General features: G+C 38.9%; 1 protein-coding gene across 1 annotated transcript in view; it reads left to right on the plus strand.

Moving 5' to 3' along the window:
• The window catches only part of CNTN5 (contactin 5), a 790,266-nt gene that overhangs the window by 752,211 nt on the left and 20,054 nt on the right, over positions 1 to 18,001 (plus strand). Inside the window, exon 23 of the mRNA XM_072402864.1 lies at positions 14,622 to 14,731. Within this exon, the coding sequence (XP_072258965.1) occupies positions 14,622 to 14,731 (110 nt within the window). The remainder of the gene's footprint in view (positions 1 to 14,621; positions 14,732 to 18,001) is intronic.

Consider the following 18,001-nt stretch of genomic DNA (forward strand, 5'->3'; position numbering starts at 1 on the left):
AGGCAGCGTGGTGTCAGTTACTGTATAAAATCCTCACTGTGAGTTGATCACAAACAAAGCAAAAAAAATCTTTATGGAGCCTAGACATTTTTTTCTGCAAGTCATGCAAAGCACCCCCCCCCCCCATCAAGCCTCTGTCCTGCACACGAACAAGCAGGGAAGCCCCATTCGTATCCCCATTCGAGTCACATGTCAGATGTCCTTAACTCGGGGACTACCTGAACTTGTTTTGTAGGCCTCAGCCAGGATCCACAAGTAGCAAACAGTGATCAACTTTCTGATGAGTGGTTCTGTTCCACCATTCTTTACCTCCTGTATCTTACTAATAGTCCATGCAAGGATAGTGATATTGAAACAGCCATTGACCAGAACTGGATTTGGATTTTTGAGGAAAAAAAGATATTGGATAAGTATTAGCTTGCTTTCTTTGGTGGCTACTAGTTCATTTTAAGGTGAATCCTTAAATTCTCCAGGGAGGTAACCATACCTTCACAATATGCTTTGTCAAAAGCACAAAAATTTTTCTCCAAAACAAGCAGTTGAAGGTCAACAGCTAAACCCTAATCTCTGTTTTAATTTAATGAGCTGCTTACGTATGCAGAGAACATAAACGGTTTTATTCACTTTCAATTTACTTGCTGGAAAATTTGACTACTCCAGAAAGAGTCATTTCCCTAGAGCATCCCCTACTTCTTTCATCTCTTCTGTGAATATCTAATTGAGGAAGGGGGCGAAAGGCATTACTATAGCCGTGTTTTTCAACCAGGGTACCTCAGAGGTTGTTAAGATTTCCTTCAGAAGTTTGGACCTCTCAGATCAGTGCACCTGACACCTATTAACTTAATGGCTATCTGTAAAGGGATGACTATCTGTATGTAATGTATCTGTAAGGGTGATATTCTACCTAATGGACAGCAATGTAGGAGGCATTCTTCCTACCACACTGATATACTGCGAGCTCCTGATATAGTAATTTTTGAGGGGTTCTCTGAAGACCTGAAAGTTATTTCAAGGGTCCCCCCATGTTGAAAAAGTCAAGAGGCTGCTATAAGACAAAGGTTATCTTCAGTCTTCAAAGGCCACATACAGGCCAGACTTTGGCATAAACTTCTGACTCTTCGTAAATCATTCCTTACTCCTTATATTGCTGTCTGTTGGAAAAATATAAAAAATGTGCACAGATCCTGGCCCTCAAGGACTAGAGTTAAGAACCCCTATGATTACAGCTCTAAGTCTGCTGGGTTTGCTGAGATCACATCCAAGACGGCAACATTCAGAAGCAGTGTCAAGGTTTATAGATATCTCCATAGCAGAGACTTTCTAGGTAACTAACATACATAAAATAAACTACATTCCCATACAATATACTCCTATAATACAATTTCTGTAAAATGAATGGTTCAGTGACAGGGTCTCCTTAAGCTGAAAATAAATGTAGTGAAAAGTTTCACCTGAAATCCACTGTAACATGTACTCAGTATGTGATATGCAGACAATGTTTTGACTTAACACTTCATTTCACGGGTTTTCCAAATGTTAGAGTCAATTATGCAGCAGGGATAAAATGATAGCTTCATCCATCAGACAGCTTGCAGTAGTTATTCACTATTCTTATGCCGTTGATTTGACGGGATAAATCCATTTGATAATCAGTCTATAAATATGTGTGCTCTAGCAAAGAACTCCTACATTTACACGTGTCAAAAAAAATTATTATGGAAACGTGCATGTCAGTCAGTATAATGAGATTGCAGTGGTAGTTGTGGAAGGATGTAGTTATTGGTAAACAAAAAATGGCCATACTCTGGGAAAAAAAAAGTTTATAAAATTTTTATAACCTTTTTTTGGGGTGGAAGCCTTCCGCCTTCACTGCTGCAGTGGTAAACACTTAAGGGGAAACCTTCAGAATCCTGGCATGCTTGTGTCAAAAATCCCATGAGGCTGTAGACTACTCCTCTTATGCATGCCTGGTATTGGGAATCAAGCGCTTTACTATAATGTAAAGAGAAAAAAATCTCAATATTATGCATGTGCAGTGAGATTGGGACATTTTTTTTACATTTGCAAATGTACATGTCACCCAATGTCACCCAATCTCATGCCTGAACAGTGCCAGTTCAGGGAAAGAAGAAAGATGGCCACATTCACCATTTCATCCAGCATCAGAAATAAGGGGGAATCTGAGACAGCGCAGGACTTGCAGGGCTTGGTTTGTGGAGGGATCAAGGGCTTTTCACCAGTGTTTTATTTTTTTTATTTTTGAAACTTACACTTTAAGCGATTATTTTTGTTTGCATAACAAAAATTGTCTGGTTATTTGTTCTTCTGTGTTTTACAGCATTATTACTATTACACAGTATTTAAAGAGTGTCAGTAAAATATCTAGCGCTTTACAAAGTCTATAGTCATGTAACTAGCTGTCCCTCAAAGGAACCCCCAATCCAATGTCCCTACCATAGTCATATGTCTTTAAAACAATGTAGGGTCAACTTTAGGGGGCAGCTATTTAACCTAACTGCATGTGTTTGAAATGTGGGAGGAAACTGGAGTACCCGAAAGAAACCCACACAAACAGAGGGACAACCTGCAAACTTCATGATGGTGTCCTGGCCCAAATGCAAACCTGGGACCTAGCACTGCAAAGAGTGAAAGTGCTAGGCACGAAGTTGCCCAGCATTGGCTAATACTTTCATACAAAATATGGCTCATACATAAAGGGATTCACCCATCGCAAACAAATTCAAACAAGATTTGCCCATCAGTATTGTATTCCAGGTACCAACAAGATTTGCTCTTAAACTCCTTTAATCTCAAAGAAGATTTGCTCCTTAATATTCCTATACAACATAAAAGTGAACTTGCTACTTCAATCTAGATTTCTCCATTATATCTAAAAATCAGCTGCAACATTTTGAAAATAGATGTTGGGTGCCGTAAAATACAGATAGACAAATGTCTAGCAAACATGCCCTATGTAAAACAGATCTCTGGGGAGTATGCACCTGTGCTTTTTTTTTAGAATACACGGTGCATTTTAGTGTTTGATAGCAAACTTGTATTTTTTCCCCCATGCAGGTGCATTGGGACACAATTACAGTTTGAATAAACTGCAATGCTCTGCAGTTCACATACATAGTGCTGCACACAATAAATGATGGGTTATTGTATCTATTTACGGTACCCACCCATAAAATGTACCTCTTGTTTGCACATTCACATCTCTTGTTCTGGCATACTCAATGCTAAAGCTTTCAATACCAAAAAAATATAACTGACAATGTAGTGGCACCAGAATTTCCTGCTTTATGCAAGAAAACAGAACTGAAGAGTCTGACTAAGCCAACACCCGTCTGCACGGATAAAGACATTTTCATAGTAAGGCCATAGCTATTAGTGGCTTGAAAACTTTTTTTTTTAAATTGAGTGTCTTCAGTGTGCTTTATTTCAAAGCAAAGCAGTTCATCTGCTTCCATGAGCACATCTGCCTCATTCATTTTAATGGATCTGGCTCATCAGTGGCACAGCTGTTTTCAGGCTTGCCTAATACAGTAAATCAGTAACAATGCAGCACCACTGTGCCCCTGTCACCTCCGTCTCCACATTCTCTGACAATTCCTCCTTGTCACACTCCTCCGCATTCTTGGATCACAGGTGCTGACTTCCAACCGTTTCACTATGAGTAAAGAGTAAAAAAGTGACTTGATTAACAGATGTCTTATACCAAGAGAACATTCCATTAGTATGGATCTATTTGTTTTTTGTTTTTTTTATGTCACCTGATCATTTGTATGTTCTTTGTAAGCTACATTGTTTTTTATTTGTTTTATAAAGAATTTAACATATAAAAGGATAACAGTTAAAAAAATTATATAAAATGTTCAAAGATAAAGCCATGCAGCCAAGTGTAAGGTGCCATGGTGGCTTAGTGGCTACTGCTCTTGCCTTAATCAAATCTTGGCCAGGAAAATATCTGCAGGGAGTTTGCATGTTATCCTTGCATCTGCAGGGGTTTTCCTATATATCCCTAAAACATACTGGTAGGGTTTTTTTCTTCCTGCAAAAACTAGCCAATGACCAATGTTAGGACTTGTAAGCTTTTCTAAAAGATAGACAGTGGCATGACTATGGACAATAGACAATTTTGTTTTTTTTAATTACAATGCTATATTAGATTATTTTTAACATGTCAAATGGCGGTTATTAAAGTTTTGATTTTTTTAACAGATATGTATTGGTTTTGATGATAAGTCAATATATATATTGTGTAACCTGTGCCAATGTGAAATCCCATTAGACTCTTTTCTTTTTTTGTTCTTTGTTCATGTTTTTGGGGATGTGGCACATTTTTACCTTCTCTAATGATCCCGTACATATACTTACTAGGTTTATATAATAATGTTTATTTTGTTGGAATAGAAAAAGGTAGGTGACAACAGTTTTTAATGTTACAATAGATCAAACTGCATCTCTAGCTCTTCTTCACTTAGCTTATTGTCTATTCTTTCATGTGGAGCTTCTTTACTTGTCTGGTTGTCTTGACCTTTGGACTTATTGTAATACATATGCAGCCTTTGATATTTTCATTGGGGGAGCCTTATATGAGCCCTTTGTAATCCCCTATATTCTGGGACCCACTTTCTATTTATTTATACCCTTGTTGGAGCCCTGGAGACCTGTTTGGTGCTCCTTATGCTTTCCCACGGTGGCTAAATGCTTTGGCCAATTTATAGTCATAGAATTCAATAATTCCCTGAAGAAGCTGGCCGCAAAATGTGTCAAGAGATAAAGAAGATATTAAAGTAGAACCAAAGTTCCCCTTTTAGAAATATATGATCAGTCAGGTTGTTATTGCAGAAAGGAACAGGCGATGCCCCTTCTGCAATAATCTCTCCTTCTGTTAGGATATGCTTATCTTTCCAACGATCCCGTGCTATGCACCATCGCAGTATCAAACACTGTTTTGTTCTGTCAAGCGATGTCATTTACAGCAGAAAGGAGAACTAAGAAATAGCAGCAGCCCTTACTTCCCTTTAGCGGTGCAGCCTGATGAAGTTTATTGGCATCCCCAGCACACACTGTGAGGCTGTGCACAGATAAAGGGGATTATAGGAGCAAATTAGCTCCTGACTCTATCCTGTACTGCCTTTGGCTGCTGGGACTTTATAGCCTCTATAATCCCAGTCACCAGGGCCTTTTATGGAGTTTAGCTGGGCTAATCTGTGCTAGAGTGAGTTTATGCTGCCTGGACTGACCTTTTGCCTGTGACCCCGACTCTATTTTTTCTTGCCTCCTGTACTTTGTTGGATGGATTATGTGTGTATGACCTCTGCTCTGTATTCTGGACTTGTCTCTTTTGGAATCTTAGTACTGCATTATCTGTGGGCTCCTAGTCCTGGGGGCCACCGTGTGCTGGGAAACACAACCATTCTCCCGAGGCTGAGGGTAGGCTTGCTATAGGTGAAGAGTGTGGTGTGTGGTGTTAGATTGGGGTACTGGTGTCTGGTGAGTACTGTTTCTGGACCAGGGCCTTAAACCTTCTTGCCTGATCTCTCCAGGTTTCTGGCAAAAAAAAGTTGAGCTGCCCATGCGCTGCATCAACTTTGGTTGCTAGGATATCTAGCATGGAAATAAAGGAACTCCAGGGTGCCAGCGCCGGGTGGTATGTCATCTCCCCCACCCAATAGATAGAGTACCCTGCCAGAACTGGGACAGGTGAGTACTACAAGGTTTAGTTATACTTTAATGGATTTAATAAGCAATATTCCTAAGCATGTGAATTGGGTAATGTGCTTATTTGAATATGTATATGTAAATTTATATATATAATTTTTACATATGTAAATTTACATATGTGTACAAATAATTGCTGTAAAAGTACAAGGTTTGGAAGTTTGGTGCCCCCATCCACCATTGAGCTTTGTGATAGTAGGGGAGAGGTGATGAGATTTTATAAGGTTTTTAAATACTGTATGCTGTAATACTATAAAGGCAATTATTTAAAAATCATTCCATTATTCTATTTATATGAAGTGTTTTTTGAATTTTTGCAAATTTTCATTATAGCTTCCACATGTAGAACCTACAACACTGCACATAGATCGTGATCACGTAAATATGACTTGAGTAAATCTAAAAATCATTTTCAAGATCACTTTCTGGTAAATATTGCCACAATAACTCGAAATTAGTACTGCTTGAAAATACACAATGATTTCTCTTTAAATTAGTTCTTTGACAAGCATTCAATCTCACCCTTGTTCTGTGGGCTTCAATGAGTCTGCTATGCTAATGACATGTTTATAATGAAGCAGGCAGTGTCCCAGCACTTCTGGAATAACAGTGCAGGTGATGGCCTTCCTCTGCCTTTACTGGTATTAGCATACAATGAGTTACAGCAAAGACACCAGTGCATCCATAAATCTTATCTCTTCCCCTTTCTTCTCCTCATTCCCACCTGCAGCAAGGAAAGAAAGAATCCTTACTTTGATTGTGTCCTTGGAGCCTGTCATTCAGTTTATGAAAGATAAAAACCTGTCTTTCAGGTCATATATATGATGAAAGGAGGAAGGAAAGTGCAATCTAAAATTTAAACCTCGCCACCAAGATTATAGGATGGTGTCTGAGCTGTAAAAAGGCCCTGTCACAACATTTTCGAATAGGACTTTTACTGTTTCATACATTTTTCTTCTATTCTAGGGCTTTCACTAGAATGTCAATAATAAAAGTTCATATGGTATTTTTCTTTTTTGAAGGGTGCGAGATATGACTTCTTCTAGGAGCAGAAAAAAGTTTTGCTAACCTGACGTAGAATGTGGTCGACAATGTTGGCAGGTGGTATACTAAGACTTTTTATTTGGGTAGGAGAGTCTCTGCTGAAGAAGATGCTGCTATGTGGACTACAGAGACACAGTAAGGAGATTTGGGGGACATATAGATGCAGAAGAGATGCCATTTGAGAACTTTTACATTTTTTAGATCCAAATGAGATAATTGTAGGTAGGGTCATTGAAAAACCCCATAAGAGAATTATTTATGGATCCTCAACAGAGAAAACATACCCTAAATACAATGACAGGTGATTAAGACTGAGGAGGACATGGTGATCAAAAAAAAAGGGCAGATCATTAGGGTCTTATACGGTCAAACGGATAGAAAAAAACATAAGTGGGTATTTTTACCATTTTTTTTAATGAGGCTGAATGGAAAAGTAAATTTACAACATGGTATATGGAATGAAGCTTTTATGGAAAATGAAATGTACTGCATGGCTTACTGGATGACTGCCAATACAAAAAAGTGCTATGGCCTAGCATAGAGTATGGAGCAGTGTTTCTCAACCAGGGTTCCTCCAGAGATTGCTAGTGGTTCCTTGAGCAATGAGCAATTTTCACCTCTCAGGTCAGTTACTACTGACACCAATGGCTATCTGTAAGGGTGACATTCTTCCTATTGGCTAACAATGTAATACGCAATCTTCCTCCCGTCCACCAATTTAATATACTGTAAGTTGTGGATATACTAATTCTAGAAGGGGTTCCCTGAGTACCTAGGGGTTATTTCAATGTTTTTTTTTCCCTAATAAAAAAGTCAAGGAACACTGGTATGGAGTATATAGAATAAGGCAGTCTAAAGCAGTGAATGCATCAAAGGCATAAAGAGTTATTCTGGTAGCCTAAGAATCAAATTACACCAATATACTTTGGTGTGACACAGTACCAACAAATTAATACCATCTCAATGGAACCTATCAATGGGCATGCATTGCAGCACACCACAAAGCAAGTAAACACATTACTGTACATGGTAGTGCATTGCATAACAGAAAAAAATGTATTTTTGGTGCATTTTGGCCCTGATGCAACTTATCCAGTCTGTGGCATAACATGCATTAATGTGCCAGGGTATAAAGCACTTGAGACTTGCAGTAATAGTACAGTCAGTACACGTGACAGTGGTAAATACTAAGACTGCAAATCTACATAGTCTTTATAAGTGCTTTATAAGTAAAGGAAAGTAAACATGAGTATGGAAATGGTGCATAATTAGGACACAGAGAACAGGCATGGGAAGGGAGAAGGACATAGTAACACACATAACTTTTCAGTGTGGTTTTCCCATATAGTGTACCAGCGCATAATGGTAAGAACACTAGCTGATATGTACAGGTTATCCATTTGTGTGATGGAAACATAAATGCTCACCAAAGCATTGGGTTTCATTGTGTTCCACAGCATAGACTTATCCTTCACACTAAACTAATTTCGAAGTCAGGCAACTCCCCGCTTATATCCCAAGACAGATAGTGCCTGCATGTCTAAAGCCGCATCTTTCACGATCCTTTCCAACTATAAGAACCAAAAGATGCATGAACGAGTGCTGTACACACAGCACCCAGCACCGTTCTGCTCTATGGAGAGAGCGACGGAATGGCACCCTGCTGCGCGCTCTCCCCCTTCCCTTGCATTGGGATCGCTCGTCGTTCATCGTTCGTGGATCCACCAGGACGGATCCAAGGACAATGAACGACGTGGGCTGTACACACGCCAGACTCTTAAGCTACGTACACACGTCAGATTTTTGTCGCCCGATAATCGGCATCGGATGGATATCGGGCGACAAAAATCTGACGTGTGTACGTAGCTTAAGAGTACACCGGCTGGGCCACAACAGGAAACACAAAATACCATTTAGGGTTGGAAGCAACAATAGTGATGGAGATGTTTTCACAATTACATTTTATTGACATATTATCATTATGAATATAATTTATAAAATCCAAAACTTTCTTTCAGCTGGTAACTTCCAACTTATCAAAAGAGCAAATGTTCCTCTATGATTTGGCCCTTTTCTAAAGGCACTGAAACTGAGAAAACAACACATGTATATATTCCTCCAGGAAACTTACACAGCAAAGTGTATTTTACTACTAATGCATCATATTAGGGCGCTTCAATAGAAGGTAATGCCAATTCGACCTGACACCATCCCTACCTATCTGGTGCTTCCATACCACGAAACCCATAATACAACATCAAAGAAAAAAAGATCCGTTGCTCAATTATTAGAACCATACTGTACATGACACATTAATGTATTTTGATCCATTGAAAGCAACATACATATATCAAAGTAAACTGTAAATGATGTAAAGCATGGAGAAAGCATGATGCATGACGGTGATTTTAAAGTAAACATGTCAAGTACTGAACAGCATGTACAGCAAAGTAAAACATTATCGAAGGATTTCCATCACCGAAGCTTGTAAAAATAGTACAAGAAGCGAGGTTATGATGTGGGAGATAGGTAGGTTGTTGATGTACACTGGTAGAGACTAAGAGCTTGTTGAGACTGGAAAGAGGAACATCAGGTCCATTGAGTCCATCCCCATGGCTTGCACCTTGTTTGTTACTTGACCACCCACACCACTTTGCTGGTTCTTAAATAACAGTACAAAACAGTTTACTCCCCCCCCCATTATTTCCTATGGGCAGTTGTAATTGAGATGGTACCTATTAGTAGTAGTAGCTCTTCCCCTCTAGGCATGATTCAGAGGGGTGGGAGAGCGGTAATTTCACTGCAACTTCACCACCAGTCTGTAACTATCCCAGGTTTGATACGGTGACTATGGTGGAACATGCGAGGGAACTGTGCTGCTTATAGCCCAACTACTGTGAATATGGGAAATGGTGACATGGCCACCAATTAAACCTTTGTTGGGCTTGTATACATCTTGCTAGTAGTACTGCTTAGTATGATCTACTTGAAATCAAGAAATATACAACAAAGGATTTATTTATTTGGACATTACAGGAAAATGTACATCAACATATTTGACTTATGAGTTTGCATTTGGATATAATTTGATCCCTTTGTCAACTGCTAGCTGAGCCTGCGTAACCACCCTAACATACCATTTTCTACATACCTACCTACCAATTGGACTTTATCCTTACATTGATTCCTAATATATAAACAAGGCTTTCTTTTTTCACAATAATATTCTGCAAGCCAGTAAAGAGAAAAAAAATCAACTCCTTCTGCCAAAATAAAATATGTAAAAAAGTATAATTGGTTTGCACTGAATCATCCCTGGAAGTTATTTGAATGCTTTCTTGTCCTATAGTCACCAGTGTAGATGGGTAATTATGGAAAAACAGTTCGCTTCTGTTAATCCAAGCTATTTAATGAACGCATACCATATGTGGGATTAGCTGAAAGTTGCTGTAGAAACCCCCGTGGTATGGCAGCTTGGAGGGTCACGGGTTTCTAAAGTAACGGCATAATCAAATCATTTTTATGTCTTGCTTCTACACGATAATCATGTTTATACCAACCCCGGAATGAGTGCCAGTTACTAACATTAAGTAACTCAATTAAATGAATGCTTTGTCACTACTGATGTTGAGGAAGTGTATTAGCAGCAAAGTAAGGTTTCTAATTGGATTTTATGTTGTAAAAATAAATGTCCACATATTAATGGAATCAGAATTACTTGCTTTGCAATGGGCCTGATTTATTAAAGCTCTTCAGGACTGGAGAAGATAGACTGTCATGGGTAGTTTACGGAACCTACTGGATCACTCAGGTCCATGATAGTCTTTCTTCTCCAGTCTTGGAAAGACTTAATAAATCAGACCCATTGAGTATTGGAAGTGATCCAATAGCCCATATATATTGGTTCAAAATGGGGAGAAGCATATTATTTATCTTCCAATAGATTTGTGTGGGATGTGGAGGTGAGGAGAGGAGGAAAAGGTGTTTTTAGTCTAAATCAAGAGATCACATTAGGGTGACAACTATTCTCTGCAATACATTTGTGAGTGTTGCCACTATAGGACAGGAAGGGTCATTAGCTGGTTCACCTACTACAGGCAGCCTACAGAGAAACAAAGTATTGGACAGATACAAGACCATACACTCTGCACAAAGAACAGGAGCACTGACTGCTGTTTATTAGCAGGAAGCTAATAGCTAATTAGCAGCATATACACCAGGTTACTGTTGCTGGAAACAGTCTGTTGTGATAATTTCCAGAGACAGATACACAAAGAAGTGCTGTACATACAGCACCACTCTGTTCTACGAAGATGGGAGGGGGAGAACAAGTAAGCAGCACCCTGCTGCACTTTCCTCAATAGGAAAGTACAGCAGCCATTTTCGTTTAGCTGTTCATTACCTTACCATGGCAGATTGATGAACAACTTTGGGAGACAGCTGTACATATGTTTTACTTGTATGAATGTTCCTCTTGGTTAAGAATAATCTGATGTGTTTATGAAGCTTCAGGAAGACTACTGAAAGTGAAATTAAGTCTCTTTTAAGTAAAGATATCACCTATTAGGCAGTCATCACCAGAATTGGTTTACTAATAAAAGATTTCTATCAACCTTGTTTTCTTATGACCACTTAATAATGTTGAATGGTTAAGAATGGTCAACAATAGGGGAGTAAAACTGAGAACACAGACAGCAACATTGTATTAAAGACTAAGAACAAACTTTGGACTTTATATTCTTCATTGCAACATTGCAAATAGATGCATTATATGTATAAATATATATATTTATTGCAGTTCAAATGATAACCTTTATTGGATAACCTGCGTTATTAAAAATGCAAGCTTTCTGTATGGCTTAGATCCATTTTTTTAGGCTTTATAAGAGAGATCTAAGACATCCTGTAAGCTTTCATTTTTAGTAATTAAAGTCAGCCAAAAAAGGTTATCAATTAAAGTACAAACTTTGTGCCTTGGATTGAATCAATGGATAACAGGGTACAAGATATAGATGTATAAGTTTGGCATTTATTTACATTTTATTATGAGTAGTTTACTGCATTTTCTTGTATCATATACCCCCATTCTTTCTCTCTCTATTCACATGTATTGGCTTCTCTACTTTTGGTTAGCTATCAGGAGGAAAGTATTGGTGTTTCTTTTATACAACTTGTGAAAGGAAAATCTATTTTTACCACTGTATGTTTATTGATTTTTAACGGTAATTGTCTGGTAGTTTACCCGGCAGGTGTTAATACTGGTGGTTATTAACTTTGTGAAGTGATTTAGATTCCTGCATTCAGCAAGATAATAATTTTGAATTACAGGTTTATAAATTATTTTTTCTTTACAAGTTATATTGTGTTGTGTTTTATTGATACAGTTTTCTTGTGGCAGAGAGGGAAGCGTGACTCATGGAAAGTAATACAACGGTTTATGGACACGAAGCTTGTCCTGAGTTTACTGAAGTTTATGGTTTAGACTTCCACATATATGGAGTGCTTATTCGGGAGGTCTTGTAGTCTCTTCTTCCTTATCTCGATTGGTTGACTTCGAGCCTGATCATTGTCACTTCTGGTAGTCTAATCCTAGCTCGTTCAGAAGTCTTAAGTCTTGTCTGCAGATCTGGTTGGTTTGTTATGAATTGTAGAGGTTGATCTCTATCTCTCTATATTGTTCTTTATAGATACAGTAGAAGCCACCCCTTGGAAATTTTTTCTTTCTCTTTCTTTTTTATGTGTTTTTATTTATTGTTTTGCTAGAAACATAAAGAGGTCATGAATACCTTTCTTACAGAAACATGGAAACGTATCTTTCTTTCTTATCAGTATTTGAATGCTTATATAAAGCCCCCATCTCTTTAAATGCAAGTACAGTAATTCTTTGGGGGTGAAGGGAATAATTACATAATACATTCCTTTACCCCATTTTATGTAGTTTTTGGGTAGCATCACCTTCTTACCAACAAGATTTTAATGAGAAGATGCTGGAGCACCTTCTTACCCAAGATCTGGTTTAAAAAAAGGATGACTTTGGAGCATGCCGGAGAAAAGTTAGTATGGTGTCTAGCATTTCCTAAACAGCTTTTTAGGAAGAGGACAACTCAAATGAGCAGCCCTTTTCATTGAGGTGTGACTAGGGCCCAATCAAGAAATGAGAAAATAGATGTTGGGTCTAGGAACATTCGTGAGTTTCCTTTGAAGGATAAAGAGGAGCTAATTGTACCAATCAGTCAGTTCCAACACCTTGCTGGCCAAGCAAATGGCAAGAGCGGTGTCCTTATAACACTGCATTCCACTGTGGCCATGTACACGTCACATGTACAAATGATTTAATGTGTTATGAAGCACTGTGTTACCATAGTCCATTCACTGAGCAACAACACAGGACCAACTGATTCACATTTTCCTTGCAGTGCACCACAAAGCACAGCAGGCTGACGTGCAGGTGAGTTGTGTATATTTATTGGGTCACCATTTAAACCAAATAGAATTGCCTTGCATTTGAGTTGGCCCCGGATAGTTTATTATTATGTTATCAATGCTTGCAAAGTTAATTTCAAGATTTTGCACATAAAGCCAAAATATAAACCTATTTATGAGATTTTTTTTTTGCAATAATAAAAATCAAAACCCTTTCAAAACCCTCTACATCTATGCGGGAATATTTGCTGTGTTGTGTTGTTCCCTTGACCTCCGTAAATATTCACAGAGATAAAAGAACTGAATTCATTTCTGGCTAGAAAAGAAACTCTGATACTTATCTGAAATCATGACAATACATAAGATACAAGGTTTTGGTATATTGGTTACGACATGACAACACTGAGCCTGTGACCTCGAGGTTCATGGTGGGATGTGTAGAGCGATAGACAGTGCTGTTTTAGCTGTGACGTGCTTACAGTGCCTTTTATGTTTGCTGATATCTCATGAAGCCAGGTGATCACTGATACTGTATATTACCACCATGAACATTTTACCAGCCTTTTACATTAATCACTTACTGAATTTTTTTTGTGACACCCAATTTCATCTACATCTACATGGCAGAAACAGAGATTTAGGATGTTGCCTAAATGTTCCTTTTTCTACTCTTTAAGGCAGCCTTGGAAATGTATGAGCTGGCAAATCACTAAAATGCTAAAACAACAGACATTAAAACAACAGCACTATTTTTGTAACACACATGGAAGATTGTACATGTGGTGTGCTTCAATGCATAATATTGGAGCTGCATTGCCTTAGTGTGTTGGGATTCCATTTCAAATGAGCAGCACAACAACGTTCTAGCACATTGGGGTTTTTTTGCAAAAGGAATTTTGGCTGTTCAGGTGGCAAAAAGAATTATCTTCTTGCAATAGATAATTCTCTTACCCGAGCAAATGTGGTGATAAATCGCTTTGAAAAGAATACCCAACCACATCGAGAAAATCGAGGAAAAATGATTTTTCCTTGCACATTATTGGATTCACGGACAGATTAATGCATTGCTTAATTCACCTTTCACTGCCTAGACAAAGGTTTGGTTGAGTCCAGGACTGCCTGGGCTCTGAGGTTTTGGTTTGCATGATGCTGGCCTTTAGATTGAGGACCTCTAATGACAGGAAAAAGTACTGTAGGAATAAAGGTAAACATTGCATCTTGTTATTTTATGTTTGTTATTTTGGCTGCTTTAAGAATGTAAGTGGTGTAAATATGTGTGGATGAGATATTTTTAAAATGAAGTTTAGATATTCTGATCTATCTATTAGCATATAAGACTGATCAAGGGGGTCTGGAATGAAAAGTTAATGTTCAAGTTGAAAGGGAGCATGCAGTGTAATATTTCTTTATCTTTCTTCCTGCAGAGCCAAGCACGGCACCTATAGATGTGAAAGCCACAGGCTTGTCTGCTTCAGAGCTCCTTGTATCATGGAAGATGTCCAAAGATAATGTTGGAAGACCGCTGGGGTTTGAGGTATGACAAAAATGTGCTGCAATTAGAACTTGTTCACTCCAGCTATATATTTAAATATGTGGACACGAGACAAGGCCAAGTTTTACAGCAAAGCTTTATGCATTATAAGGACCTCTGTTCCGCATTGTATGTACTGTACATTCATTCTCTCATTTTAGTCATGGGGCCACCTGCAAGCAAAAAAAGCCCTGACAAGAAGAAGGACCAGGCACGGCTTATATAGGAGTCTGAATATTCTAAGAGCTGAACTCTAGGGAAATAAGTAATCACACATTTAAAATTACATATATGGGTCATGTTTTACCTGGATTTGTAATGTTCTTTAGCAAATCTTGTAATTCAGACAACATATTAAGATCTGGGACATCCACTACAACTTCAGCACTGCAGAATGACCTGTACATTTGATACCTTTTGACTGTCCGATAGGTCATCCTTCTTGTCCTGCTCATTCTCAGCAGTTTCTCGACCAGCACATGTGTGCTGTAGCAGAACCTGATTGGCTCCTGGAACTTTTCCTTTCTCAGTTTAAGCACTGCTGTACAGCAAATTGCTGAGGACTGATATTTATATCAGACCATTTTGGGTGCTCATACTGTTTAATTTAAGAGAAGAATCATGCACGACTGTGTTTAATAATTATTAAACAGACCTCATACCCCAACTCCTGCTACCCCAACATAGCAAACAGTTTAACCCCAAAAATTGCTTCCCGGGGGCACAGATTACCTCATTCTAACAAGAGGCAGGAACTGGAAATTCTGATAGAATACAATGGGCTGGCGTTCATTCTAATAGCATTTCAAGCATTTAGCTCTTGCTGAAGAGCACAGGGATGTTATCATGCCAAAAAAATATCCTGACCAATAGAAAGGGTTTTGTGCCTACCAGACTTTGCAAAATACATCAAATGTCACAAAAATATCATAAAAATATTTTAAGGTAGATTATGTCTTTAGAGGGGAAATAAACTTGCTTACCCCCACTTCATTGCCGATATCTTCATCTGGTCCTCTTCTGGGTTTTCCCAATGGAAAACCTGCCTTCCTGCAATTTTTTTTCCAGCTTTAGTTCTGCTTTAAGCTTTTTTGTTTGTACTTATTTCTGGGGAAATTTTATGTTTAGAACAATCCTGCTCATGATCCCTTGTGTTATATTATTCTATAATTTTCAAAAGCTTTTAGTTTTTTTTTTATTATTTTCATATTTATTTTTGGTACAAACCTTATAATGATCTTCCTTGTCATTCACAAGAGAACCAGTTATGAAAGTCAGCAGTATGGCTTAACTCTGAAATTCTTGATAACTTTGGCAGGCCCCTGCTGTACACCCATGAGGCCCATGGAATTCTACCCACGGCCACTTAATTAAAGCTGTTGCTACACCTGTGGAGAGCCCATTCCTAATGTCATCTGGCAATTATAGGTAACTCTGGGTGGTGATGCCGCAGAGATGGAGGTGGCCGGGGATCCAGTTCTTTTATGACGGTGCCACATATGGAATATAACATTTTGCACACTGTTTTTATTTATGCTTCATTACTGGAAATGTGCAATTTAATTGCTTCAGCTGAGTTATGGACACATTGGAGGTTTAATTAGTCATTCCGCTTCCATGGGTTCCACATACTAAAGAATGCTTAAAGGGCAATAATCACCGAAGTCAAATCACTGTACAGCGGAAACCAATGATACCCTTGTGTCCTAGTTCTCACAGCAAGGATTTTGTAGGCTGAAATGTATGGTGCTTTTATAAATGAACGTTTTTGGTGTATTGAAATACCTATCTCCTAATTGGAGGTCAAAGTGCCCCAGAGTAAACACCTGGTAATGGAGGAGGTAATGTTTTTACCTTTCAGGTGGCTCATGTGTCACGAAATCCTGGCCACAATAGATATTTAACAGTTCAGATGATTTCTTTATCTAGCTCGTATTGTATTGATTAGGGGAGGACAATGATATACAGAGAGACAGAAAATACAACTTTTATGCAAATCGCATGCACATTTTTTGCAAATGTCATTGAGCCAATCAATTTGTTCTGTCTGTAGTCTGATTAGCTTAAAATTTGCATGTGATTTGCATGTGGTATCTGATTTGGGAAGGAGGGAGCAGCCCTGAAGTCTCGCGAAGAGAGGCTGTCGAAAATGCAACAAAAGTTCGGCCTCTGGAGCCTCAGAGACCTTACCATCGAAGGGAAGACACTGGTAGTCCGCAGTGAGATCCTCCCTGTGTTGCACTACTCCGCCCAGGCCTGGCCTCCTCGCACCAACACCAGAAAGGCCATCACAAGGGTGACATTCAACTTCATCTGGGGCTCAAAGATGGACCGAGTGAAGAGAGCGAAGATGTTCAAGGCACATCAGAAGGGTGGCAAGGGAGTTCTGGACATCGCAACGATGCTGAGAGTCCTATTCGACTGCAACACCATAAGAAGGACGTTGGTGGACCGATCTTCAACTTCTGCATGGAACTCCATGTCACGTTTCTTCCTCCTCCCACTATGGAGAAGCCTGGGATGGGATAAGTGGGACAGCTATAAAGCTTCGGACCTTTGAGTTCTTCCACCCCCAAACCTCATCCCCAATCCATTCCCTCATTGCACAGCCATTCTTTATTCGATGTATATATTGTGTTTAAATGTGTACGAGCTCAAATAAAGCTTCCAGCCTGAGAGCTCTTTAGGATGATAATAGCTGTTGTAAAAAGTTTTGGTTGGCAATCTGTTGGGGTTTGGCGGTATCAGACCGCAGTGTGCAGGATTGTATGTATTTATTTGCGAGCATGTTGTGGGAGATTGTAATGTAGTGTTTTTGTGCGCTGCTTCGTAATTCAATGTATGAATGTACCCTGACTGTATTGTTTTCGTTTATGCGAATAACCCCCCTAGCAGTATTCCCTAGTGTGACTCGGGGTGGATTTTCTAGGCAAAAATCAGTATTCCCGAGTCACACTCGGGGTAGCTTTTAACTAAAAAAGAACCCACTTACCTTGTTCTGTCGCTGTCCCCTGGCGTCCTGCATGTCCCCACAGGTCCTGGGGATACGTCAATCCTCCTTGATCCCTAGCCGCAAACTGCAGAAACGAGATCTACAGGGTTTCCCGGTGACGTTGGTGCAGGCGCCGGTTTGTGCAGGAGGATCACCGAGAAATTCACAATAATTTTGTATAAGATAAATAAAAAATTGCTTGTATTGATCCAAGGAAGTTTAAAAAATGTATTATTCAATCAAAATAACTACAGCATAGAGTTTGTTTTCATAATGAATAA

The sequence above is a fragment of the Pyxicephalus adspersus genome, chromosome 1 (assembly GCF_032062135.1).
Source record: "Pyxicephalus adspersus chromosome 1, UCB_Pads_2.0, whole genome shotgun sequence".
Lineage (NCBI taxonomy): Eukaryota > Metazoa > Chordata > Amphibia > Anura > Pyxicephalidae > Pyxicephalus > Pyxicephalus adspersus.